This window comes from Dama dama, chromosome 25 (assembly GCF_033118175.1).
Source record: "Dama dama isolate Ldn47 chromosome 25, ASM3311817v1, whole genome shotgun sequence".
Lineage (NCBI taxonomy): Eukaryota > Metazoa > Chordata > Mammalia > Artiodactyla > Cervidae > Dama > Dama dama.
In genome coordinates, this window is record NC_083705.1 from 32,413,121 (window position 1) to 32,439,698 (window position 26,578).

General features: G+C 46.0%; 1 protein-coding gene across 4 annotated transcripts in view; it reads right to left on the minus strand.

Moving 5' to 3' along the window:
• Positions 1–25,942, minus strand: part of SNX18 (sorting nexin 18) — a 49,636-nt gene extending 23,694 nt beyond the window's left edge. The window contains exon 1 of one of the 4 annotated variants that reach the window (XM_061129801.1): positions 24,165–25,942. In XM_061129801.1, the coding sequence (XP_060985784.1) occupies positions 24,165–25,788 (1,624 nt within the window). In that variant the 5' untranslated portion in view covers positions 25,789–25,942. The remainder of the gene's footprint in view (positions 1–24,164) is intronic. The other 3 variants (XM_061129798.1, XM_061129799.1, XM_061129800.1) reach the window with 3 other exon arrangements.
• Positions 25,943–26,578: the final 636 nt, after the last annotated feature.

A 26,578-nucleotide genomic window follows, 5' to 3' on the forward strand; every position in this document is an offset into this window, starting at 1 on the left:
AAATTTCTTCAAATCTACAAAATAGAGTAAACCTACTATTAAATAAAATCCTTAAACACTGTTTTGTTTTGTTTTTGCACAACTCAAAAACCTGAGAAATTAAAACTCATCAACAACAAATGTCACAGATATAAATGTATGTATGTTTGCATATTTTCATTTATTTATTCTAAAGAAGATCTTTACCTGAAAAGTGGGAGAGCCCTGGAGCAGAGAGAATACCCTGCTTCCCCCGTGACCACACAGTGGAGATGTCGTCCATGGTAACAAGGCTACAGGAAGACCCCTACCCAATCCCCTAAGTAGCCATCACCTCGAAAATGCGGCCCTGTTAACATTTCCCCCACAGCAGACAAGACTCAAGAAGCAATGCAACCTGCCTGCCTATAGTCTACATTAAACAGAGAACGCTCCTCCTCCTTAGAGACAAAAAAGAATAATTTCTTATAGCGAACTTAGGTTTATTATATTTGTACAAGTGTCATCGTTTATATATAAAAATTGAAGTTGAATAAACTAGGAAAGCATCAGACAGAAAACTAAAAAAGAAAAGAAAAAACTACCTCAAAGATGGCTGAGAATATGAAACTATAAAACTTATGTTGAAAATGGTTGAGAAAGAGCATGTTATTGTTTAGTTGCTAAGTCGTGTCCGACTCTTTTTTTGCAACCCTGTGGATTATAGCCTGCCAGGCTCCTTTGTCCGTGAGATTTCCCAGGCAAGAATATTGGAGTGGGTTGCCATTTCCTTCCTCAGGAGATCTTTCTGATCCAGGGAAGGAACCTGCGTATCCTGCTTGGCAGGTGGATTCTTTACCGAGCCACCTGGGAAGCCCCAACAAGGCATCATGAGAGCAGAGTCTCAGGCAATCTGACTGTTCGTGTGATTCAGGGCCGAGGTGCCACTATTGAGCATGGAGGACAGGCATTGGCGCCCTGCCCTGCACAGATCCCTGGGCAGCCGTGAAGCAGCTGGGTACCGGGAATACGCTGCGAGTGTCACTTGTTCTAATCACTAGAGTCCAGCACAGAGGAGCTCAGAAACCTGGCCCTGAGCGGTGCCAGTGTCAATGAACCTGCAGCTCGTCAGCCTCCAGATGAGATCACCACCTTTTCAGAAACGACATTCTATGACACAGACCTGCAGACATGCATCCATAAAAACCAATTTACAAATGAACAAGCCTGAAGTGTGATTCACAACCTGAATCACATCAGAATACAATTTCAAAACTCCTGGACACAGTACAAGTATTAAATCTCTCCAAGGCCTAAAGACCTTTTGGCATTTGTCAACTTGAAGCTTTCTGAGTGTACATACTAAAAAGAAGCTGTGAATTGAAGACTCACTTTTCTCCCAGCTGTGAATTTACTTTGTAAATAACACAGAGCCCTGAACAGCTGGGCTTCTGGGGCAATAATCTCAGCTCATTTACCAACATTCGTGGAGGGCCTGGCTTCCCCAGTGGCTCAGCAGTAAAGAATCCACCTGCAATGCAGAAGCTGCAGGAGACGTGAGTTAGATCCCTGGGTGGGGAAGATCCCCTGGAGGAGGGCATGGCGACCCACTCCAGTATTCTAGTCTGGAGATCCCCAAGGACAGGGGAGCCTAGCAGGCTACAGTCGATGGGGTTGTAAAGAGCTGGACATGACTGAGCAACTTAACATACACACACGGACAGCATAGAGCTGGCAAGGGGGACACACGTGGTGGTGGGGGGGTGGGTCACACCAAGTGTTCAAGTCCCTACTCTCCAGAGCTCTCAAGGAAGACAGCTTGAGAAAGCCCACTGAAGACAAGCACACAGCCGTGACGTGAAGTCAAACAGCACCGCAAAGCACGGAATTCTGCATGGGAGCTGACTATGGCTTCTTCCAAGATAATGTAATCGTGTCACAAGGGAAAACACTTGGAGGACCTGCTCTGTTCCAGGCAGTGCTGAGGACAAAGGGAGCCAGGGTGGGGGCAGGAATAAGCGTAGAGAACAGTAAACGGTAGCTGCCTAAAACAGTCATCATATATTTGAGGCACTTTCTGCATACCAAGTCTAACCCTGCTGCAACTCTGCTACAGACATTACTGCTGTTTTACACGGGAATTGAGAAAGCCACCCACATTCTTTGAGCCCCAAAGTCAGCAGGAACCCAGTGAGAGGTGGGAGAGATGGGATCTGAATGCAGAACTGACTTCAAAGCAGACACCACAAATATTCAGAAAAGAAACTGGAGCCTGAAGAGGCAAAAAGGCACAGTGGCCTGGTGAGCAGGGTGCTGGGGATAAGGGCAGGAGCTCCTGCCCTGCTCCTCTCTCTTTTCACCTTCCTCACTGGTCTCTGGCTTTTATGCTGTCATACACATCAGGAGACCTTGTGAGTATGTAAAATAAACCATATAGGTGTTGAAAATTTCCCTCTGGAATCTTAGTAACCTCATTCAATTCATTAATTGTGCCTGCAAAGCCATTTAATATTTATAAGGTGTCTGATTTTCTTATCTCGGTAGCATACAATTAGGGTGCCACAAAAAAACATTGAAAAGGCAGCACGTATTTCATTATTTTGAAATTTAAACTCAAACTTACATGGGGGGTGGGGGGTTTTGTCTTCCCCCCACCTCCCCTCATCTCACCGACTTAGATCCTATTGGAAAATTATATAAGTCAAGAACTATCACCAAAACTAGTAACATGCACTGCCTGGATGGGATTTGCCTTTGTTTGCTCTAGTGCAGTTGGATAGCCCAGCCAAAACTTATTTTGCAAAATAGGAAGAAAAGAACAAACCACTGAAGACAGTAAGTACCCAAAGGGCAATTTCACTTGGAATTTTGGTTTAAGGCACTTAATACAGTTCAAATCTATTAGCATAATGCATCAGGATTGCAAGGAGCAAGGAAACAGGTGAAATATGTTTATTAGGAAGAGACATGGTTCCTATTTTAGGGACTCGAATTATTTTTTGAGGTGACAAGATTTACATGCCTGAAACCATTAAAGACCATTAAAAACCATATACAAGATAGAAAATGAAGGTATTAAACAGCATTCTATAAATGTACAAACTGGTAGAAGAGGGAGTGCTAGGTGTAATCAAGGAAGATTATGTTATCACAAAATTGGACCCATGAATTTGGAGCAAATTTTAAAACCACAACCTCTTTTAACTAAAATCTAGTTAAATTGGTTTCCCTCCAGACTCACCTTCTGAAGAAAGATGATTAACAAAAAACAGGCCGACAGCAATATACTTTTTGAAAAATCGAAAGAGTTTCCAAGTTGACAGCAATCCAGTTCTCTAGGCATCTGGCTGTTACATTTCAGGATGACAACCCCAAAACCTTCAACCCCAAGCCCCCCTAAAAGTAAATTATCTTTTGTAAAATATTATTCACAGTTAAAAAATTATTTCCTTCAAGAAGAAAACCATTCTGCATTTAAATATTCACCTCACAAGCCTCTGATTAGTTTTTCCCACACATTTTTAACAAATACTAAGGGTTTAGTGTGTTTTCTTATGAGAAAGATAAAGTCAAATCATTCAATAAGCTAATTATGGAAGTTAATTAGTCTACTGTCTGAGAGTATACAGAAAAAAAGAAAAAACCACGGGGGAACTGATGAATAGAACTACTTTCTCGAGTTTCCCTGAAGCTCCCCTCTACCCTACTTCCACCCACTACACTTCTAAACTCTGGCTTCTCTCAAGGTCAAAGTGGGAACATACTTTTCCAATAGAAATGATATCACAAACATCCATCAGATATAAGTAAAATAGTTTTACTATTAGAACTAGGACCTGCATTTTTGTCACAGATGGTGTATTCTTGCAGTTTATTTGCCAATTCTCAAACTGGGGATTATCTGTACTCACATCTATGCTTCCCATATTTCCATATCTAAAATATTAAACATCACAAGGCAGAGATAGCCACATTTTCAATCAGGTTTAGCTTCTAAAGAGGGAAGAGTTGGAGAAAGAAAACTATCGGGGGCAGGGTTAGATCCCTACAGACTTGCTACTTCTAGGATAGCTTAAAATATTAACTTGTAGCCTACGAATCAATTGCAGAGGTACAATGTAACCAGCTGCAGAGTTGTAACAAAGATTACAGCATATTTTAAGTATTCTCTCAGCTGTACCAAACCCAAGAGGAGTGTAAATAAAAGCTAGAAACATGGCCCAGAATCTAAAGTCCAACAGGAATGCATACTTTTATCATGTAGTCAATACAAAAACAGGCAAAGGTTTTCAAAACCTGTATTTTTTTTTTAACTTTATTTTGTATTGGGGTAGAGCTGATTAGCAATGTTGCGATAGTTCCAGGTGAAGAGGGTAGGAGTTCAGCCATACACATACACCTACCCTCTGTCCCCCAAACTCCCCTCCCCCAAAAGCTGTACTTCGATAGTGGCTAATTTAGGGGGAATCTAACCCCTACCAGGCTTCTTCTGTCACAAACATCACAGTCACCCTGCTTTTGTAACAGTAAGGAAAATCAAGCAATAAAGGGGAGAAATTATAAAATAAAGTCTAACGTGAAAAGTGGTTGCTTCTGGATTAAACAAAAGACCCATAATACTCATGGGTAGGGCAACTGTTTTTAAAGTGAAAGAAAATTTAAGGGAAATTTTCAGGGAAACACATTTCAGAGTAGGAACACAAGTACAGAACTACAAAATTATTTCTTGGGCTAAAAGACAAACATTATATGGGGTAATATATGGACAAAATAAGATTTTATCAAGAAAGGAAAATAGAGGCAATTATTAAATTCTGACATTAAATAAGAAGAGGCTGACATTACAGAACAATGAACACACTCTTCATTAAGATACTAATAACCAATAACAAGACAAAATAACAAGAAGGTAATACATGAAAAATGGTGCAGCCTTCCCAAGTTACACAACTAAAAATAAATTCTTAAAGGGTATTAGAAGAATAGGAAAAGGTATTCATGAAAGTGGGCAGTCTATTTCCATCACACCCATGACTGGCAAAAGCAATCTAGCTCCCATGCAGGACACTGGGCTGAGTTGGATACATTCAAGGTGTTTTTTCCTCAGGGAAGCTCTGTGGCGGGGAGGCAGAAAAGAGTAGAGATGGGCTTCCCAAGTGGCACTGTTGGTAAAGAACTTGCCTGCCAATGCAGGAGACATAAGAGATGCGGGTTTGATCCCTGGGTCGCGAAGATCCCCTAGAGGAAGGCATGACAACCCACTCCAGTATTCTTGCCTGGAAAATCTCATGGACAGAGGAGCCTGGCGGGCTACAGCCCATGGGCCACTAACAGTCTTTTCATAATACAGAGATACCCCTCCTAAAAAGACTTCCAGGCTGAGAAGGAACTTGCAGCTGAGCACTCAATCTAACTATTAAAATGGTTATTAATAGTTTAATAATTAAGTTATTAATATTTAATCTAACTATTAAAATAGTTGGACATCATTAAAGGATCTCCACAGGATAGAAAGTTCACTCAGGAACTGAACACCCTAAGCCTTTATTCCAAACGACGGAGCAGGACCATGACAGACTTCCTCCTCATCCACCACTCCACCTTGGCAAGGTACCCACTGGGGAAGCCGGGAGAACTCAGCCTTTGGTGAGAAGGGCAGAGTTGGGTCTCCGATTTTTTTTTTTCCCCAATGAGCTATAAGGTTGTGAAGGTTAGATGAGGTTTTGGTACAGTTTTTTTCAGTCTCTCTAGCAAGAGGCTGTGACTTGTCCAAAGTCCCACAGCTAATTCCTGGCAAAGAACTCGCCCTTCCTACCTGCCTGCCAGCCCTGCCACTTAACATTCCAGTCAGGGCCTCTGCTCCACTCTGTTGAAAAGGGTCCTTCCCTTTCTACATTTGGAGTCACAAAAGGAATACTAAACCAGTATTTCAACTTTGCTTTAGGACCTGCTGTTAACAAATTTCCCAGGACTATTTTGGCCTTCTTAACTGACTCTGTACATGCAAAATTCCTAACTGTGTTCATTATGATACTTATTGAAATTACCCAGGCTCAGAAAAAGGCATCTTGCCCACTTCCCCATCACCAAACCCAGCAGAACTCATGTCCTAACTTCACTCCCACTCCTCTCCTCCCATGTTCTCAGTATTTTACCAATGTGAGAATAATTTTAAAGCATGCTCAGGCCAGAAAGAGCATCCTGCTTCATAACCAACATGCACTCAATTTTAGAGGAATGATATTATGCATGTTTGTGGGGAACACAAAATAATTACACATAAAAGAATTCAATCACATGACAAAGTTCATTATTATTATAACCTTAAAGGGCTCAAACTCATAGATTAATTACAATCCAGGAAGTCAACACCATTTCAAAAGCATCACATTATTTACACAGAATGCCATTAAATTATGTACATCAGTAAAACTGTTCAGGAAGCATTTCATTGCCATTTTGGTTTTTCTAGAATGAGAGCACCGAAGCTCTGGTATCATCTAGTCAGTGAGAACATGTGAAGAATAGCCAACAGTCATGAACAGTCTTCCACTTCTTTAACTTTTGAGAGCAATCGCTTAGGGAAATGTGTTTGGAAAATGTACCCAGTTTTCCTTTTTAAAAGATAATGTTTATTTTTTTTCCCCTGGCAATTTAAAAAGTAATACACATACATGTAGAAAATGTGGTAGGATTTCAGGCTTGGCCAGAGACTGCCTTGCTCTGGAAGGGATGTCTGCGCCCTAGAGAGCGAACAGCGATGCCAGGGCAGAAGAGAACAGGATGGCAGTTGGGGCGGTCGGCCAGCCGGCTCTCTGTTGCCCTCAAACAATGACAGCTGCTCAGCCCTGCTTTCAGAGATTTGATCATTCCCTGTTACATTTCATCAGTTTTGATCAGTTCTGTGAGCTGAACTATAAAAGCACATTAGCAAATACAGTTACACTACACTAAACTCTGCTGTATCATTTCCTCCTGATTTGCAAAAAGAAAGCACTGCCCTGGCAAAGTCTGACCCAGCAAAACCAGAAAGGGGGCAAAAAGAAAAAAACAAAAACCCAACCCACTCACATACTGCAGTGCCTCAGACATTTTCACCAGGGAGGCTCTAAACTCAGTTGAAGTTATCTGGCCTCCCTTCAGTTTCTCTGGTTAAGATCCTCTCCTCCACCTTCACCTTCTCAGGCCCTACCCTACCCCCCAGGCTTGCTGGCTGCTCCAAAAGTTCCTAACCCACTAGTTTCTGCACCTGAACTTTGCCTTCCTTTCCTTAACCAAATCTCTTATTCTCTCTCGGACCAATTATACAAAAGGTTCAGTTACTAAGCAACAGGGGATCCAAAGGCTACATTTTCTTCCTTTAAAAAAAAAAAAAAAAGAATTAGAAGAAAAAAGTAAGCACTTCATTTAATTTTGAAATCATGAATGTGCCAAAAACATTAACTAGATTTTGTCTTCCTGGGGCCCTGCCCCAGAAAACCCAGGCAATGAGGGACAGAACAGGAGACCGGCTGAAGGGCACAGAGACAGCTGTAGAGAAGCTGGGTGAACTAGACCTGTTTTTCCTCATTCCCTGGTACTTGTAAAATGTTGAAAAAAAATGCTAATTTGGCCAACACGGCCTATTTTGCCCTTATCCCCTCATCACTGGTACCCACCCCCCTGGGTTCCTGCTAACTCCCTATTAACTCTTTCCCCTTCCACTTTCCTCCCTCCTTTTGGTTTCCATCCACCCACTCGTTGATTCCTCCTTCCCCTCTCTCTGCTCCAATATTTACTTTTCAAATTTTTTTTTTTTTAATTAGTAAAATAGCTCCAAAAACAAAGGCTGACATCCACATAAAAGGGGCAGGATAGGATGGCCATCCATCCAGGTAAAAGAGTCCCAAGTGAGCACCTGCTCTATGCAAAGCTGTGGTCTGTACCCCGCAGGTCTAGTTTTTTTTTAATCTTTAACCTGGAAAGAAAAGCAAGGATGACTCTTGTTTTCAGAGGTGGACAAGAGGGTGAGGCAAGGGAAATAACTTGACAAGGTGTCAGCTACATGTGCGTCTGGGTCTGCCTCCCAACCCACACAGTCCCCTGTACCTGCCCAACTGGGGCCGCCTCCTGCCTGAGATCTCAAAGCCCCACGGACCAGGCCCCGAACACCACACCAAGCCCTCCACAAACCTCATGGAGGGCTAAGCAACCCATGAACCACCTCTATGGAGAAGGAAATGGCAACCCACTCCAGTATTCTTGCCTAAGAAATCCCATCCCATCGACAGAGAAGCCTGGAGGCCACAGTCCATGGGGTCGCAAAGAGTCGGAGACGACTGAGCGACCGAGCAGGCACACACGAACCGCCTCCAGGCCCTCACAACTCTACTTATTCCTGCAGCAAGTCTGACTGAGTGGGCTCCAGATTTGGACCACAAAAAAAAACCCAAGAGGGTGCAAACAGTACCACTGAACTCAAGTCAGTGAGAGCAACTTTTAGAAGGGACAAAATGTCCCTAGAGCCAAGAACTATCAAAATTCAAAGATATAAGTAATTTAAAATCCACTGTCAATTCACAAAGAGAACTTGAAGGAGTCTTTTGGGCCTAGAAAAGAGAACAACAGTCTCAAAGGCCCCTTGCTGAATCATCTAACTTCGGAGAAAACAAAGTATAACTTTAGTTCCATCCTGATGCTCCAGGCCAGCTGCATCTATCTGGGACTTATCACCCCCTATCCAGAAACCTACCACCCCCTACACCCGCCCAGAAGACTTATCACCCCCTGCCCAACTACAAGTGTCATCTCAACAAAAGAATACTCAAAATATCCCGCCTGATTGACGTTTCCCTTATCGCTTCCACAAACCTCCCTATAAGTATGAAGCCTCCCTGATCCCTTTCGGCGCTCAGCCTGGTCATTAGGCTGACTGTCGCCCCTCCTTGCCTGAATAAAGGTAACCTACTTCTGTTGAGGTCGTCTTTCCTTTTCTGCCTCGCCGGAACTGTACCTTACAGAACTTCTGAGTCATTTAAAAAAAAAGAAAGAGAGGGTCAGGACCAGGATAATAAATTACAAAAAAATTAATAAATAAAATAACAACAACAACAACAACAAAGACCTGATTATTTGATGATGAAAAAATCACTTAAAGAACTCGGGCCTCTAAGTTTTGGTCCTGAAGGTACAATAAGAAGCTGTTTGTTCTGGTAAACGTCTTATTATTTCCTAATTAAGCAGCCCTTTTAGCTCCATTCAGCAATCACCAGAAGTGTACAGGCAGGATGACATTTAGTATGAATGAAAACATTCACTGGAGTGCACCACATCTTAAAACATTTGATTACTTCTACTCACTATGTACATACATCCATACAGCTCACCTTGTTCCAGAAATGAAGATGGAAATCACGTGATTATATCTCTTGTGGCTCATTTGGTAGCATAGGTTGTTCTGTTCACAGCTAGGAAATGTGATACATAATAAAGGTTCTTGTGTTTCAGCTTATATTGAGTAGTAAATATGTGATAAAGATACTAGGATGATAGATTCAAGAGAATACTGTAAGAATAGTGCTTTTATTTCAGAAGATTCTGGATACAATGGTGAAAATGTTGATGTGCCTGTGGTCAGGCAAACAGAGACAAAGACCAAAATTTGAGGATAAGAAAAACATGTATCATTTTCTTTCTTAAAGGTTTTCTACTCACAGAACCATAATAAAACAAGGTAGAAGGAATATCCTTGATAATCATGAATATACAATAAAACTCGAATAAAACAACTGATGTTGTAAAACAGAATCCATAGTGTGGTTAAAATTCAGAGAATACACTTGATGCCTGAGGTGCACAGTGGATAGTTCCTAATTCCTAATCCTTTTGTTTCCTGATATACATGCATGGATATCAGTCTGTACAAATAAAGCGACATTAGGGCTATTTGCAAGCTGCCAGCACTTTGGATTTAAATGACCTTTGACATACAACAAAACATACCTACACCTAAGACTAAAATGGACTTTGGAAACTACCTTTAACCAAAGGTAAAACCTTAGTTTCTTTTTTTCTAGGAAGATAAAGGGAGGCCCAAGCTAAGAGGTGGCACAGTAGTAAAGAGTTTGCCTGCCAATGCAGGAGATGCAGGTGCAATCCCTGGATTGGGAAAGATCCTTGGAGAAGGAAATGGCAACCCACTCCAGTATTCTTGCCTGGAGAATCCCATGGACAGAGAAGCCTGGTGGGCTACAGTCCATGGAGTCACAAAAGAGTCAGACAGGACCGAGCACACACACACACAGACTAACATAAATCTAATAGAAGCTGCTGAGCAGACAGGCCCCTCCCTGTGGGGCAGGAATAGAGAGAGGTGGCACTGGCCCTTTAGAAAAGAAACAGACACACGAGGTACACATCCAAAGCCAGATCCGTGATTCCCAGGACTGCTTCTGAGAGGGCTGCAGTTACTACTACAGTTAGAACAATATTTTCAAAGGACCTTTTTCTTTCTTTCACATATTCTTTCCAAATAATATCTGGTTTTTAACTTTAGAAATGTAATTGTAAACCCCAGTGTTACCAGCTGCTCCTTAAGCTACGGGGGGTACTAAGTGGTGAGCAGCCCAGCATTAATGGCTTCCCTCAGTGCTGTTCGCTGTGGCCATTATGACCAGCACTTCACATCACTACAATCACTACACTTTGGGGATGATTCCTAAGCCAACAGTTTTAAACTTAAGAATACTCTTGGCCCTGGGGTGTCCCTGCTTTCTGCCAATGGCGGGGACCAGGTTTCCACTGGCTATGAGTCTTTACTCTGGCCACATCTAGACTTCCTGAACCAATCATAAATAAACAACTGAAGTCAAAACAATCTAGAAATACAGTATTTTAAAATAGACATAAAATATAACTCAAAAAACATGAAAACTTATAGATTACCCATGCTGACATTTACTAGCATGTATAAAGATTTCTCACTGCAGGCAACAGGTGGGCTTTTGTGAAAATCACAAATGTCACTATAATGAAATATAATAAAAAGTCCAGAAAATGGGATTTTCTAAGGATCTCTTCAGCCCCATTCCTTCTCTTTCCCTCTAATCCTTCTTTTCTTAAACCTACCTGTTTCTATTCTTGGCATCACTACTTTCTGTCACTCAAATTTAAAACTTCAAAGGTAACTCTAGACTCAAGCTTCCCTGGTGGCTAGTGGTAAAGCATCTATCTGCAATGCAGGAGACGCAAAAGACGTGGGTTGGATCACTGAGTCAGAAAGATCCCCTGGAGGAGGAAACGGCAACCCACTCCAGTATTCTTGCCTGGGAAATCCCTGGATAGGGGAGCCTGGCAGGCTGGAGTCCATGGGGTCACAAAAGAGTTGGACATGACTTAGCAACGAAACAATAACTCTAGATTTAAGAGGGCCCCTCCTCACCAGTCCTACCACTCTCCCTGACAGGTGTCTTCAGGTCACCTGCTCTTTCAAAGCCCGCCTCGAGCCTGGTCTACTAACAAGCCTCTGCAGGTCTGTACTCAGCCAACAGGAGCAGCTTCCTGGGAAACAGGTTGCACTTGGGGGACGCACGCCAAGAGCTCAGAGTTAGGTTCTGTGGCTCACTACCTTCCTGCCTGCAAAGTGGGGATAATGAGAGAATTTACCTCAAAATCTTCCATGAGGTTTAAATAGATATAATCCAGTGCAAAGCACCATGCCTGGCACACAAAAACCCTCAATTTATATTTGCTACTTTTATCTCAATTCAGAAGTCACTCTACAGTTTCAAACCGTTAGTTGCTACTGACTGCCTATAGGATAAAACAATTTTCTAGCAGGCATCCTACTTATTGTAGCATAAAGAGTATTGATCTCAGGTCAAGGCTAAAAGTGAACTCAAATCCTAGGTCTCCTTATTAGCTGTGTGATTCTGGAAATCACTCAACTTCCTTGAGCCTCATCTGGCACCCAGCTGGGGAGTTAAACAGCTATCCTGGGTTGAACAGTATCTCCTCACAAAAATTCACATCCACCTGGAAACTGTAACTGTGACCTATTTGGAAACAGAGTCTTTGCCCACATAATTAGTTTGGGTGAGGTCATACTGGATTGGGCTTCCCAGGTAGCTCAGTGGTAAAGAATCTGCCTGCCAATGCAAGAAATGCAGGTTTGATCAAAGATCCCTGGGGGAAGAAATGGCAACCCACCCCAGTGATCTTGCCTGGGAAATCCCATGGATACAGGAGTTTGGCGGGCTACAGTTCATGGGGTTGCAAAGAGTCGGACACGACTAAGTGAGCATGCAAGCACAAGGTCGTACTGGAAGAATGGGTCCTCAATCCAATGTGGTAGTAGCCTTAAAAGAAGAGGAGATGAGCACAGAGGGAGAAGGCCAGGTAAAGATGGAGGCAGAGACTGGAGCCATGAATCTACATGCCAAGAACAGCAAGGGTTGCTGGCAACCACCAGAAGCTGGAAGGATCCTCCCCTCCAGCCTCTGGAGAGTGGCGCTGCCAATGTCTTCATGTCAGATTTCTAGACTCCAGAACTAGGAGAGAATAAACTTGTACTTTTCTTAAGCCACCTTGTTGGTGGTAATCTCTTACAGCAGTCCTGGCAAACTAGTACAACAGCTAATCATTAACGCTTAGAGACATATTTGCCATAGAAAAATGGTTATTCCAGGTGTCACACAAAGAAACCGAGGCTGAGTGAAGCTGCTGGTGGGAATTCAGCCCCAGATGGTTGAGGTCCAGGCTCACGACCTCTTTGCTGTCACACCCACCCCTGGATAGAGTCAGATGCAATGGATGTGACTGCACCTTGGATGTTACTGCTGCTCACACCGTAGGCATTCAAAAATGGTAGCAACAGCCACCCATACACCAACTCCCTAACCTGCTTGACCTCCAAGGGTCAGCAAACATTTTCTTTAAGGGTCAGACAGTAAATATTTGATGCTTTGCAAGTTGAGGCAAAATTGAGCCTTATCTAACCATTAAAAAATAAATATAAAAAGCATCCTTAAGCTCAAGTGCTATAAATGAACAGCCACCTGGGTGGGTTTGCCAGTCAGCTGCAGACCCCACTGCATCTTCCAGCATCTTTGCTGGCAGCTCCACAGGCTCAGCATGCAGGGCATTTTTATTCTCCTCCCTGTCCCTTGCCCCACTCCTGTTGGCCAACACCTCCTTCTGTCTCCTCTTCCCCACCCCCACAGACATTTTCTCAGTTTAGTATTTCACCATGTCTTGCCTTAATTATTGCAAGAACTTCCCACCTTGCCCCACCCCGAGCCACCCTTCACACCTGTCACCAGGCCTGCAGGCCCGAGCACATCAATACCCCTGTTGATCTTCCATGAGGCTCCCTCCATCACCTCCAGCATCAAAATCTCATGAGGACCTTTCTTAAGAACACCAGTGTTTAGGCTACAAGTTCCCACCTTTCAGATTCAGTGCATCCAGAAGGGGCCCTCTGTACAGCTGCAACCATGCCAAGGCTGATGTGAGAGGCGGCCAGGGTTTAGTCCCTGATTTTTGTACTTATGGTTCCCTCTGCCCAGAATGTCCTTCCCTGAGCTGACCACCAGACAAACTCCCAACTGCTTTTCAAAACTCTTCTTCCACTGAGACAGGGAGAAGCCACCCTTGAGCACTGCATAGTTAACCACGCCTCCTCTGTCCTACTTCACACCATGGCACGTGCTACCATGACTGAATGGGTCACACTGTACAGTGACAGCTAACTCACCTGTCAGCCTCCCTCAGTGACCTAAGCTCTGGGCATGGAGTGTATCAGCTCTTAAATGCTTATCAAACCTATCCTAAAGCATACCCAGGATCAACCACACACTGTCCATGGATGTTCCTCCAAAAGGCAAAATACAACTATCTTTCAAAGGGAAAACCAATGTTACCACCCAAACCTCTAACACAACCCTGGACTCTCATGCACTATTATTATACAGGCACTAAATTAGACCCACCTCTGATTTCAGTTTTCTGCACACACATCCTCCCTCCCTCATGGAACTGCATCTTCCCTGAGGGCAGGCACCTCCTGCTCAACACCCACACCCAGCGCTTTGTGTATCCAAGTCACTCAACACCATGAACACACACGCTCTAATTCACATGTTTTGAATTAAGCAAAAGGGACCCCAGGGAAAGAGTAGTCTCATGAAAGCTTACCAAAGAGGAGAGAAACATACGATACACAAGTTTAAACACCAAGAATCAATATAAAGTTTAATCATGAGATACGTAATTTTTCTGGCACATAAAATGAAGCATTTTCAAATTTCCTCTCCTCCTCCCCACTCCAATGAATTTTGGAAAGTCATTTCGTAGATACTTAAGACTTAAACTGCTCACATGTTCATGACTTCACCCATAAAACACATCCAGATCCTATCTTTATTTCCTGTACGCTTTTAAATCCTGTTATCCATCATCATATAAATAGAAAAACAAAAACATTCGATAAATGACAGAAGAAATCTATTTCAAAATTAACCAAGAAGTACTTTGGAGAGACTACTTCACTAACTCCACAAGCATTCATTAAGTACTTACTATGCATGTATGAAACAGTGGAACTTTATACTTGAGGAACATAAAAAGACGATCCCTGCACACTAATCAAGCAACATACAGTCTCTGGCACACCAGTCAGCATTCTATCAGCAAAGACAACTTAGAAAAGGGCTGGGATACTCCAAGGACAGGAACTTGACCTGGGGCTTGACTGTGAACGCGCTGGGTGGGGGAGATGTGGAACGGAATGTAGGAGCCTGTCCATCCTCGAGGATTTAAACTGAAGTCCTAATAGCCCATCCCCACCTCTGTGTCACTCACAGCCTTCCTCATCTCAGCTGATGGAGACTCCATTCTTAGCGTTGGTGAAGCCCAAACCAGAGTCACTCTGTCTCCTCTTCCTCTCAGGTGTCACATCCGATCCTTTAAGAAAACCTGCTGATTCTATCTTTAAAATAAATCTAGAGTGGGACCTCACTGTCTCATCATCTCTCAGCCACATTATCAGATTTACTGGCTCCTAGCTCCCACGACTGAAGCGACTTAGTAGCAGCAGCAGCTCCTACCTTTGACCTCCACCCTGCCTCCTCCCTGCCCATTCTCTTCTCAACAGAGTAACTGGAGTCAGTCTGTTAAAAGGTCTACTGGTACATCACTCCTTCCCTCAAAACCTGTAATGGCTCCCGTCAAACTCGGGCTTTTACTCCAAATGCTGACAATGACCCATGAAGCCCTGTAAGTGGAACTTTCTGGGACCTCACCTCCTACTCAGACCCTCTTAGCACCCATCACCTGGTCTCCCTGCAGTTCTTCAGCAGGCCCAGCACACACCCACACTAGCACCTTTACTCCAGCTGGATCTCCTGCCTGAAGAGCTCTTCCCCCATACCTGTTGGGTTAACCCCCTCACCTCCTTAAATCTCATCTCTCGATGAGGCCTCGATCATCATGCTTTTCATTATGTACCTCATTCCGCCTCCGGCCTCCCCAAGTCCACTTGTTCTGTTCCACTTTTATTTTCCCCCTAACACATATCATGAGGTGGGTGACTGTCACTGCGCTCCAGATCCAAGCTCTGGGGTTGCCTGATCAGGTCGACCAGCATCTCCCTGTGCCCCTCTGGCCGCAGAGACCAACTGACCCAGCCTTACCTGGGCCGGGACACCTGATGGGCAGGGAGAAGGTCTTCTGCACCCAGAGCACCTGTGGCTTGGCGGTCTGGCCCTCAGGAGCAATCACTTCCCCTGGGCCCCAAAGCCCCCCAGTGACCTGCTCTGGAGGTGGGGACAGGCCCAGACTGTGGCGTTGGGGCGGGTGGTGGGCACACTTGGGTCCCGGTTGTCAGATTCTTTCTGACCGAGGTGTTTTTCCCACTGTACTCTGGAGGTGGGGACCAGCCTGGGTCATGAGGGGTGACCCAGAGAGGCTGGTGTGGGTGCCGGTGAGGTTCCCCAAGAGTCCCTTGGACTACAAGGAGATCAAACCAGTGAATCCTAAAAAAAATCAACCGTGAATATTCACTGGCAGGACTGATGCGGAAGCCGAAGTTCTAGTACTTTGGCCACCTGATGCAAAGAGGGACTCACTGGAAAAGACCTTGATGCTGAGAAAGATTGAAGGCAGGAGGAAAAGGGGATGACAGAGGACAAGATGGTTGGATGGCATCACCGACTCAATAGACATGAATTTGAGCAAGCTTTGGGTGATGGTGAAGGAGACAGAAGCCTGGCATGCTGCAGTCCATGGGGTCACAAAAGAGTCGGACACGACTGAGTGACTGAACTGAACACATACCGTACTTGGACACACATTATAATTACTCAGTGTGTGTTTTCCCTTGTGTCTCCACCCTGCTAGAATGTAAACTCTACAAGGGTGGTGATCTTTGCTTTGACTCCTGGTGCAACCGTAGCATCTTTACTAGTGACTGATCTATGATGGGCACTGAAATATTTGTTGAATAAAATCAGGTTTACCTTTCAGAGGATCCCATGAATAAACTGAATGATGTTAAGCTCCCCTCCCTAACCACTGTCTCCCTACCTGCTAAATAACACATAAAACTTCTTTATCAGAAGAAAAAAGTCACACCACAGTGAGAGACACAAAGTTCCAAGGAAAGGGAGAAGAAATGACATGAGGAAGAAAATTCATCCACACTGAAGTTTAACTGAGCTACAAATGCAAGATCAACAATACAAGACTGGCTTTACGTCTGAAGAGGAGACAGTATTTAGAACTCAAGGTGAAGTACAGCTTGTAGGAGGGAAAACAGCCGATCACACCTTCTCTCTTTGGTGGCCCTATTAATTAAACCCTCATCTGGGTCAGAGGGAAGCTGCTCCAGCGGCCCAGCACGCCTTGGCGTCGGAACACCTGGGAGCTCTCATCACAGGCAGGAAGCCAGGGAGTCATCACTTTCACATTCGCAGCACCTGGCAGGGAGAAGCCCTGGATGCATGTTTGCTGATCTGAATTAAATGTGCGTGACTCTTCTTTCATGCCAACCGATAAAGGATTTTCATGCTCCTAGATTACAGAGTCACATAAACAAATAGAATGCTCTTGAAACTAGCCTGAAACAAGGTCAAAATGTTCATTATATGCTTTAGAATATTTTATTTTCATGGTTTTTTTGGGGGGGGAATATTTTATTTTCAATGCAGGAACGATGCTATTAAAAGAGTTAACCAACAAAATGATATCTAGGAAACCATGAACTGCATAGTTTCAGGTGATGGAACTGAAGCTCAGAAATGCCAACACATGTGTGTACAAGGACACAAGTAATTTGGAGGAAGAGAGAGGCTGACAAGAGACAATTTACATAAACTCCTTAGTGTGAACAACAGCAAACTGCTGACTCCAATAACACTGATGATTATTCCTGTCACCATTTTTCCTGGTGTGCAAAACAACAGCTGCATTAAAATACAGCACTCTACTACTATACTGATGATTCCATGGGATTTTATACTTTGTCTGCAATTCTGGTGGTAAAAGGCCGCCTGAAGGGATGATAAGATCGTTGGAACTGTCTTTTAAGGGAGAGTATCTCCCATCTTAAAAGTACCTTTATACTTTGCAAAATCAATTGCTTAGTGAGCAATTACTAAGAACCGTAACATTTGGTCCTCATGATGACCTTATGAGGAAGTGTTCCCTCTCTTGTCAGCGAGAAAATGGGGCTCACAGAGGTTAAAACAGCTTCCCCAGGATCCCCTCACATCTGGTCACCCAGATGTCAGGCTGGCCCATGGTGACCAGACTCTGCTGTGGGGCCCCAGAGCCGATTCAGCCCCCCATCAGACCCAGACCAGCCCCATCTGCTCTGTGAAGCCCCGGGGATTCTCAGCACCCTGGCACACAGCTTCCCTGCCACCAGTCAAAACACTCCATGATGGGACTTCCTCTGCACCTCCACTGCAGGGCGTACAGGTTCGATCTCTGGTCAGAGAACTAAGCTCCTGCCTGCTGCCCGGCACAGCCAAAAAACAAAATAACAACAACAAAAACCTCCATGAGGATCAGAGTCCTGTCCATTCCTCCTGCAGATACAAATCAAGTCTGTGCTCTATAAACATGGGACGAAAAACAGTTCAGGTCTTCTGGGCACAGTCTCTCAAAACAGAAAGCATTTCTGTGCTATTTGTGTGTGTGTGTGTGTGTGTGATCATCATAAGTAGATAGCAAATTAAATCTAATTTGATATGAAACTTTAGTTGTAAAACACTTTGAGAAGACAGCAGATTTTTAGTTAGCCTGAAAAGAAGGAATCTGTTTAAGAAAAGTGTCATGTTGGTAAGGGTTGTTTGAGTTCCACACGGTCTTTGAAAATTCAAAGATGACCAGATAGGAGCCTGTACATATGACACTTCAAGAGGACAGTCTAGCTGAGTCCAAGATTCCTCAGAAGACCGTGAGTGGCAGTTCGGGTCCCTGCCACCTCTGGGCTCTACAGTGACCGACCTAACAGACCAGACTTCCTGATACAATTCTGCGGAGGGCTTCACAACTCAAAAACGAAGTCGGAAAAGACCAATGACAAGGTGATGTGAGCAGTGTCCCCACCTAGACTGTGACCAAGACATTCGGTGGCCAGTCACACTGATGCTTTATTTTAACCCAGGGATTCAGTCATCTATAACAAGACAGTGGAAGAAATGTCAGACTTTATTTTTTTGGGCTCCAAAATCACTGCAGATGGTGACTGCAGCCATGAAATTAAAAGACACTTACTCCTTGGAAGGAAAGTTATGACCAACCTAGACAGCATATTAAAAAGCAGAGACATTACTTTGCCAACAAAGGTCTGTCTGGTCAAGGCTATGGTTTTCCCAGTGGTCATGTATGGATGTGAGAGTTGGACTGTAAGGAAAGCTGAGCGCTGAAAAATCGATGCTTTTAAAGTGTGGTGTTGGAGAAGGCTCTTGAGAGTCCCTTGGACTGCAAGGAGATCCAACCAGTCCATCCTAAAGGAGATCAGTCCTGGGTGTTCATTGGAAGAACTGATGCTGAAACTGAAACTCCAATACTTTGGCCACCTCATGCGAAGAGTTGACTCATTGGAAAAGACTCTGATGCTGGGAGGGATTGAGGGCAGGAGGAGAAGGGGTCGACAGAGGATGAGATGGCTGGATGGCATCACCATCTCGATGGACATGAGTTTGAGTAAACTCCAGGAGTTGGTGATGGACAGGGAGGCCTGGCGTGCTGTGATTCACGGGGTTGCAAAGAGTCGGACACGACTAAGCGACTGAACTGAACTGAACTGAACAAAAACCCCAAAGGCAACCTTGTCTCCACTAAGACAATACAGATTGGGCCAAATCTCAAGGCTGGAACTGAAGTCTCCTTAAAAAATAGCTGGGAGTGGATGGGAGAGAAGAATGGTACAGTTAAAGATGAGACTAAAGCAAAAAAGGTGAATGATCTCGGTTGCTATCCAGAGGTTTCAAAGTAAGGATGAGCTTGTAAACAGCCCGCTTAATAGACCTCTTCTCTGTACTTCTGGCACCACCTTCTCAGGGCTATGTTTAGACACAGGAGAATGGGGAGCAGAGAGGGAAGGGCTCACAGTGGCCCAGCCTCACCTCGAGTGCCCTGTCGGGACTCTGGCTATCTTTAACTAATGTCTGAGGGACAGAAGACCAACCCTCCCTGTGCTGACAGGAAGCACAATGGTGAAATTCTACCCACAAGACTGCCAGGCTCACTACCGGTGTACCATTCCTGAGGTCCTGGGGTTGTTTTCTGTTCAAAAGAAAGCTCCGTCTGGAACGTTTACAGAGGGCAGTGAAGTAGACCCTGTGTGTTTAATTTACAAGCACAGAAAACAGGACTGCCTGTTTATTTGTCTGGTTCTGCATCCCCGCTTCACATACTCAGACTATACTTTACCAACCAATCACTTTTACATGATTTTATACCTTTTCTCTGGAATACAAGTTCCCTTTAAGTCACTGCCTCTGGCTATCTAGTCCAGATTCATCAACAAAGATGAAACCAACATTTCTCATCATCTAACATTACAGTCCTTCCCTTTCACAGTATTCCCCAAGAGATAAGCCCAAAGCTTTTAAACCACCATCACTCGCTGCCTTCCAGATTAAGCTTCATTAAATACCAGAGATTAATCGTATCTTTGGAAACAGAATTGAATACGCTAAGAAACTGATAGTGAAATATATTCTACACACCACACCAAACTCACTAACACTGGCATTATAAAAGCATACAGCAGGCAGGGACGATGAAGAGGAAGGGGATAAGCGGCTGCCATTTCAAGAAGAGAAAATCAAGACCACAGGGTTACAAAGCTCACTGATAGACCTGTGTAGGCTGGTTAGTCAGCAATCAATGAACCATCCATGAACAAAGCATTTAAGGGGCTCCTGTGACAACAAAGCAAAATATGAATTAAATTCAAACAGGTTCTGAATTTCATCTTCTGTCCCTCAGACTATAGAAAACTGCCTTCTTCCTACACTGAACTCCATGAACCAAAATAGGTCTGTTTATCTAAGACTTCATCAGTAGATTAAAAAAAAATAATAATCAGAATTCTAACATTCCCTTTTTGCTGAAGGAAACACAAGGCTCTCTTCATTTTTGCAGAAAGCACTTATACTAAAACCATTATTAAGTGTAAGTGGTGGTTTTAGTACTAAGTACGGTCAGTAAACCCCAGCTGACCACACTGTAGGGCATTTACGTTCTCCACCCTCTTTCTGGAGACAGTTCCTTATGAGCCTCAAATGTCCATCTGGAACCCAGTTGGGTCTTCTGAACGGGGCATGAAGGCAGGATGCAAAGCCGGTGGACTTCCTCCCGCTGCACAAGTATTACTCGATGGTTGGGTACCCAGGATGTTCTGTAGAGAAGGATCTAGCAGGACCTGTTTCCCCGCCTACTTTTTATCCCTTAAGTTCATACAGAGAGGGGATGCCAGGTGATGATCGAGAGAAAAGAAAACCATCTGGAAGTATGTGAAGAGATCATCGATTTGCCAGAGAAACCCATGACAGGATTGACAGTTAAACTCTGGTCAACAGTCCAGCTCAATATGGTCCAATGAGAACCTAGAGCAAGTATGGAAACAGACCTCACCTCTGTTGTCCAGCATGGTAGCCGCTGGCTATAAAGCACTTGAAGTATAACTCGTATGACTAAGGAACCGAATTTTTAAAATTTTACTGAACTGTAACTAACTTGAAGAGTTACGTGTGGCTTACAGACTCAGCATGGAAGAACTCAGGTCCAAAACTCTGGGAAAGCTAACTGATGGCAGCAGTCTCCTGGATAAGAAAACGGCTCCAGAGGAGCCTAATGGTCCCGTCCTCTCCCCCAAGAATGTGGGTCTCCTAATATATGATTGCGTGCGTGCTAAGTCGCTTCAGTCATGTCTGACTGTGCAATCCTGTGGACTGTAGCCTGTCAGTCTCCTCTGTCCATGGGATTCTCCAGGCAGGAATACTGGAGTGGGTTGCCATGATTTTCTCCAGGGTAATATATGATTAGAACATGTAAAATGTAAAAGGGATAAAACCACTTTTCTCTTACTGAAAACAACAAAGACTTAATATAAACTTTGGACCAAATACTTACAACAAAAGATCGCATAAACTGCTTAAAGATTTTCACTTTTTTTTTTTTTACTCTCCTCTCAAGTGTCACAGTAAGGCCTACAATATGATTATGTTTTGAGATCCTGAAGGAAAAAATAACTTGTAAACAAAATTCCCAAGTGCTCAGATGAAGAAAGATTCATTCCAACAGCAACTGTGTAGTAGGGGTGGGAGGGGGCTGTTTCTTCTGCTCTGTACAATCATGTGAACATCCAGAACATGTTCAAAAAGCTTCAGCCGGGCTTAAAGCTCATCTGTATTCCTAAAACGGCCAACACTAGCATCCCTGATAAATGCTGGCTGTAAACAAATGCTTTTAGCTTTATGCACTGCACGCTATAGCTTTAAATGGCAGTAACATTCTAAAGACATGTTTCCAGGGACACAGGCTCCCTGTACATCACACACCAAGGCTACAGCAGAAACAAACAAAAAGTTGATATGTTGAATATCAACTGATGTTCTTTCTGAAGTTCCTGAAGATTATGTTTAGGGCCCTTGAACTGTTTTAAACAAGGTAAAAATGGTACTGCTTTTAACGAAGGAAGTTTCTCAAATCCCAGCAAGAGATAATTTTAGTTCTAGTGTTAAAAAAAAATAATAAACTATGTATATGGCTTGACAGACTACATATAAACTCAAAATAGACTTTATAGCAAACATCAAGTATTTTCTAATCACTTCGACAGCAGAGTCACTCAAGAAGGCCAAGTGTGTGGTCTGAAGACAGTAAAACCACCGAATGAACTGACGCTGCCCTGTGGTAGCCAGCCACCTGTGTGACCGCACGATCTGTACCTGGCTCCACCCTTTCAACTGTTTACCAACAATATGCATAAACTCACAGAAACATTTAAAAAGGCACCCAGCGCTGGATCCAGAATGATGTAACAGTGGATTTAAATGTCAGATCCTGCATTAAAGGCTCAAAGAGTCAGTTGCACCAGCACCGACTAAAATATCAAGAATTCATAGCAATTTATGCAAAAAAGGGGGGTCACAGGGAACAAAGATGCAGGTTCAATGCAGGTCAATAGTGATATGTCTGCCCAAACAGCTAATTCAACCTTATATTCACTTACAAGACGTAAATTGTCAAAAAAGTTACTGTTCTCCACTGAAACTATTGCAGATAGTTACACTGAAAGTATTGCAGATGTTTGGGGCAGTGCATTTTAGCAGGGACTACCCCAGCATCAGCATATTTGCCGGACCCCTCTCTGGGGAGTTAGAAGCCTGTCACCTACTCGGAAGAGGCAGGAGTGCAGCAGAGGGGAAGGAAGCTGCTGTCCCAAAAGGTCTGATGGGCTGACATGACGAGGAAGAAACTTACTTTGTGTGTTTCCAGGGAACAGAAAGACAATCAAGAGAGGCAAACTTTAGTTTAATACCAGGAAGAACAGGTTAAAGATCTGGGCTGTTTGTAAACCGGCTGTCCCACCTCAAAGGGCAGCAAGCGACTCATTACCCAGGGCCAGACTCATTGGCCCAAGGAGGTTTCCACCCCCTCAGGAAGGTGGTTAGGTGACGTCCTCCTCCCCTCCCCCACAGCGAACTGAAGACCTTCTCAGCAAGGCTGCCTCCCCATTCCAACCCCTCCCCATTCCCCCTCTCTCCAGGCATGCTATCAGAATGCAAGCCGGCGAGTAACCTTAAGGCAGGAATTACTGTTCTAATTCTGCTCTAATTTATTTTCTAAGAAAACAATCTGCAAACTTCAGTCTTTAGGGACACTAACGACGACTAAATAAAACACGCTCTGACGGTTGGGCAGCTAACTCGCTGAGATACCAGAAACACTGCTCTCAAACACAATACTCAGATCCTATACATTCTACATGGCTTCCCTACACCATTTTCCTAAATAATATTCTTAATTTCAGTTAGTAGACACCAAATTCAAAATGACCAAGCTTAAAGAGAGTAATTTTCTTAAAACTTCCTGAAATTTGGCTGAGTCTTTTACCTTATTTTACAAAGCTTGCAAGCAAGAAGCCTGTGCAGGAAATTCCTACACCTCCCCATTTAAGTGGTACCTACAGAGAACTGACCCTACTTTCTCTACCAATGCAGGGGCCGAGACGAGAAGAGGGGCGAAAGCAGGACTTACCTTTATCTGCAGATATCCACTCTTGCCCCTGATTTCCACACTTCCCGAAACCCACGGCTAAATGACACTGCCAGTGTTCAAATGGATGCCTAACCTGGCTTGGGTCCCCTTCTGATTCTACCCTAGACACAAGATGACCGATCCCAGAAGCTCATTACCCAACTATTCACACTCCAAAATGACAGCACTGTCGTCAAAAGTGCCCTCCCAACCTCCTCTGAAGAGTGTACCCGCAGCCTGTCTGGAAAAGCCTGTCTGGAAATACTTTAAGGAGGAAGCCACCAGCCCACCATCCGCCCTACCCCTGGGGCACCGCCTGGCTGCCCACATCCCTGCTGGGATCCCGACCTGGGGGATATTAATCTGAAACAGACAATGGGACTTCTGTCAAAGTGACCCTCTCAGCCTGAACAACACATCCCACACCGTCCTCTCTTAAGGCCAGGCTTTACCTTTCTGGACGTGGATGATGTCGGGGAAGTTGGCCAGGTGGCCCTGATACAACGCCAACAGGTCCATGACCGGGTCCAGGTCTTGCCTGGGCTGCTCGGCGAACAGCTCGCCGATGGCGTCGTAGGCATCTCCGGTGAAGGCGATGGCCTGGTTCAGGCCGGCCGAGAAGGCCTGCTGGTCCAGCTCAAAGGCCTGGCTGAGGCCGCGGAAGGACTGCCCCACCCTCTGGTACTCCTTCTTGAAGCCGGTCACCTGCTTGCGCGCGAACTCGTTGGCTGTGTGGTTGAGCTGCAGCGCGCTGTCGTCCATCTTCTTGGTGAAGCACTTGAAGCCTTCGATCTTGCTCTCCACCTCCTGCAGGTCGAGGGCGGCGGCGGGGGGCGTGCTCAGGGTCAGGAAGAAGTTGGCACCCACCATCTCATCCTTCTCGGCCTTCCTCTTGCCCTGCTTCCAGGCCTTCTCGTCGGTGCTGCTGGGGCAGGTCAGGAAGTGCTGGAAGACGTCGCACTGAGCCAGCACCGGGTGGCTGGCCATGTGGTTCATCCACCAAATCAGGCCTTTTCTGCGCTTGGAGATGAAGTCCTCCTCGAAGCGGCCGGTGGCCTGCTTCTCGGGCAGGTGGGGCACCGAGATGACCGGGAACTTCTCGGCCAGGCGCGCGTACAGCCAGTCGAAGTGCTTGTAGCGCCGGTGCACCGGCACCTGCGTGTGCGTGGGCACCAGCTTGTACGAGATGTAGCTCTTCATGCCCTTGAACTTGGTCTGCTTGGTGGGGTCGTCGATGGTGCACTGGAAGGGGTAGGGGTTCTCCTGCCACTCGGGGCCATAGGGTCCCAGCACCACGCACAGCTTGTCCCCATCCTTCACGAAGCCCGACGCCTCACCCAGCACGAAGGCCTCCCCGCCCGACTTGACGAAGGTGGAGAAGCGGTTGAGGTTGCGGCTCACGGTGGCCGAGCTCTTGGCCCCCGACGGGTGGTGCTGCGGGGGCGCAGAGCCGCCGCGGGAGCCCAGCGACAAGTCGGAGCGCGTGGACAGGCTGTAGCGGCCAGCAGCGCCGACGCCCCCAGACGACGAGCCGTCGAGGTCCGGGTAAGCGCCGCTCCCCAGTGCGCCCGGCTCGTCAGCCACGGTGGAGCTGTCGTCCCACTCATCGTCCCAGTCATCGTCGCTGCCCTGGCTGGCCTGGTAGCCGCCGCCGCCGCCGTAGAGCTGTTGCGGCGACGGCTGCAGGGCGCTCCCGCCGTACGAGAAGCCCTGCGGCTGGAAGGTGCTCACCGGCGGCGCCTGCTGCGGTTGCAGCAGCGGCTGGAAGGCGTCGGGCGGCGGCTTGAAGGAGGTGGGCGGCACGGCGGGCAGGGGCTCGAAGCCGCCGGGTGGCACGTTGGCGTAGCGGGCCGGGGCGCCCGGGGCGCCGTCGCTCGCCGGGCCGGGCTCGGGGGCGCGGATCACCTGCACGTAAGAGGCCGGGAAGAGGCCGCGATCTCCGCGGCTGTTGATCCCCTCGAGCCAGCCCTCGATGTCCTGTTCGCTGCACAGGCTCAGCACCTCGTGCTCCCGCAGCGAGATCTCGCCCGGGTTCTCCGACCTGAAGTCGTAGAGCGCCCGGGCGCGCAGCGCCATGGTCCCGGCACCCCGGCGGGCTGCCCCCCGACTCCCGGCGCCCTGAGCCTGGCGCCCGCCCGAGGGGCCCGCGGTCGTGCCCGCGCCCTGGCGCGCTGAGAGGAGCTCCGAAGGCGGCACACACTCCTGGGCCCCCACCCGCTGGTCGCGCCCTCCGCGCCGCTCCGCTAGCAGCGCAGACTGCCGCGCTGGGCCGCCGCCGCCGCCGCCGCCGCCGCCGCCGGTCGGGGGCGGGGCCCGCGGCCTCCCACGTCCCCAGCTGCGCTAATCCACGGCCGAGAGCCGCGCGCTAGGCGAGAGCAAGCGATGGCCGAGCCGCCGCGCACGCCCCCAGGTTCGACTCCGTGGCCGCCACTGCCCCCTTGTGGCCAATGCCGTTCAATGAGGCGCAGGGGTGAGAGCTTGAGGGTGAAGGTTTCTATTCAGAAGTGAACTGAGATCTTTCTTTTTTAGGCTTTTAAGTTAAAAAAAAAAAGTATCTTAGAAAGTAAGTTAATATTTTCATTGCTGATTAACGTTCCCACTGAGCGCTCAGTGAATACTCGTACAATGACATAACCCACGCGTCTGTTGAAGGATTTTCAACGAATGTTAGCTATTGCGCTAAGAAAGACGGGATGCCGGGAGGTGCGCGGTAAACTGACGGAGAAGCTCCCTGACATCTTCTACCCACTGGAGGCTTTTGGTCAAAAAAGAGAGGAGAGTGACAAGAGCAAAGAAAGGAAGGCGCTGCGTTTCACCAACTAAGAGCTAAGGGTGGTGTAGCAGAGGGAGGCACTGGAGAGTTTAC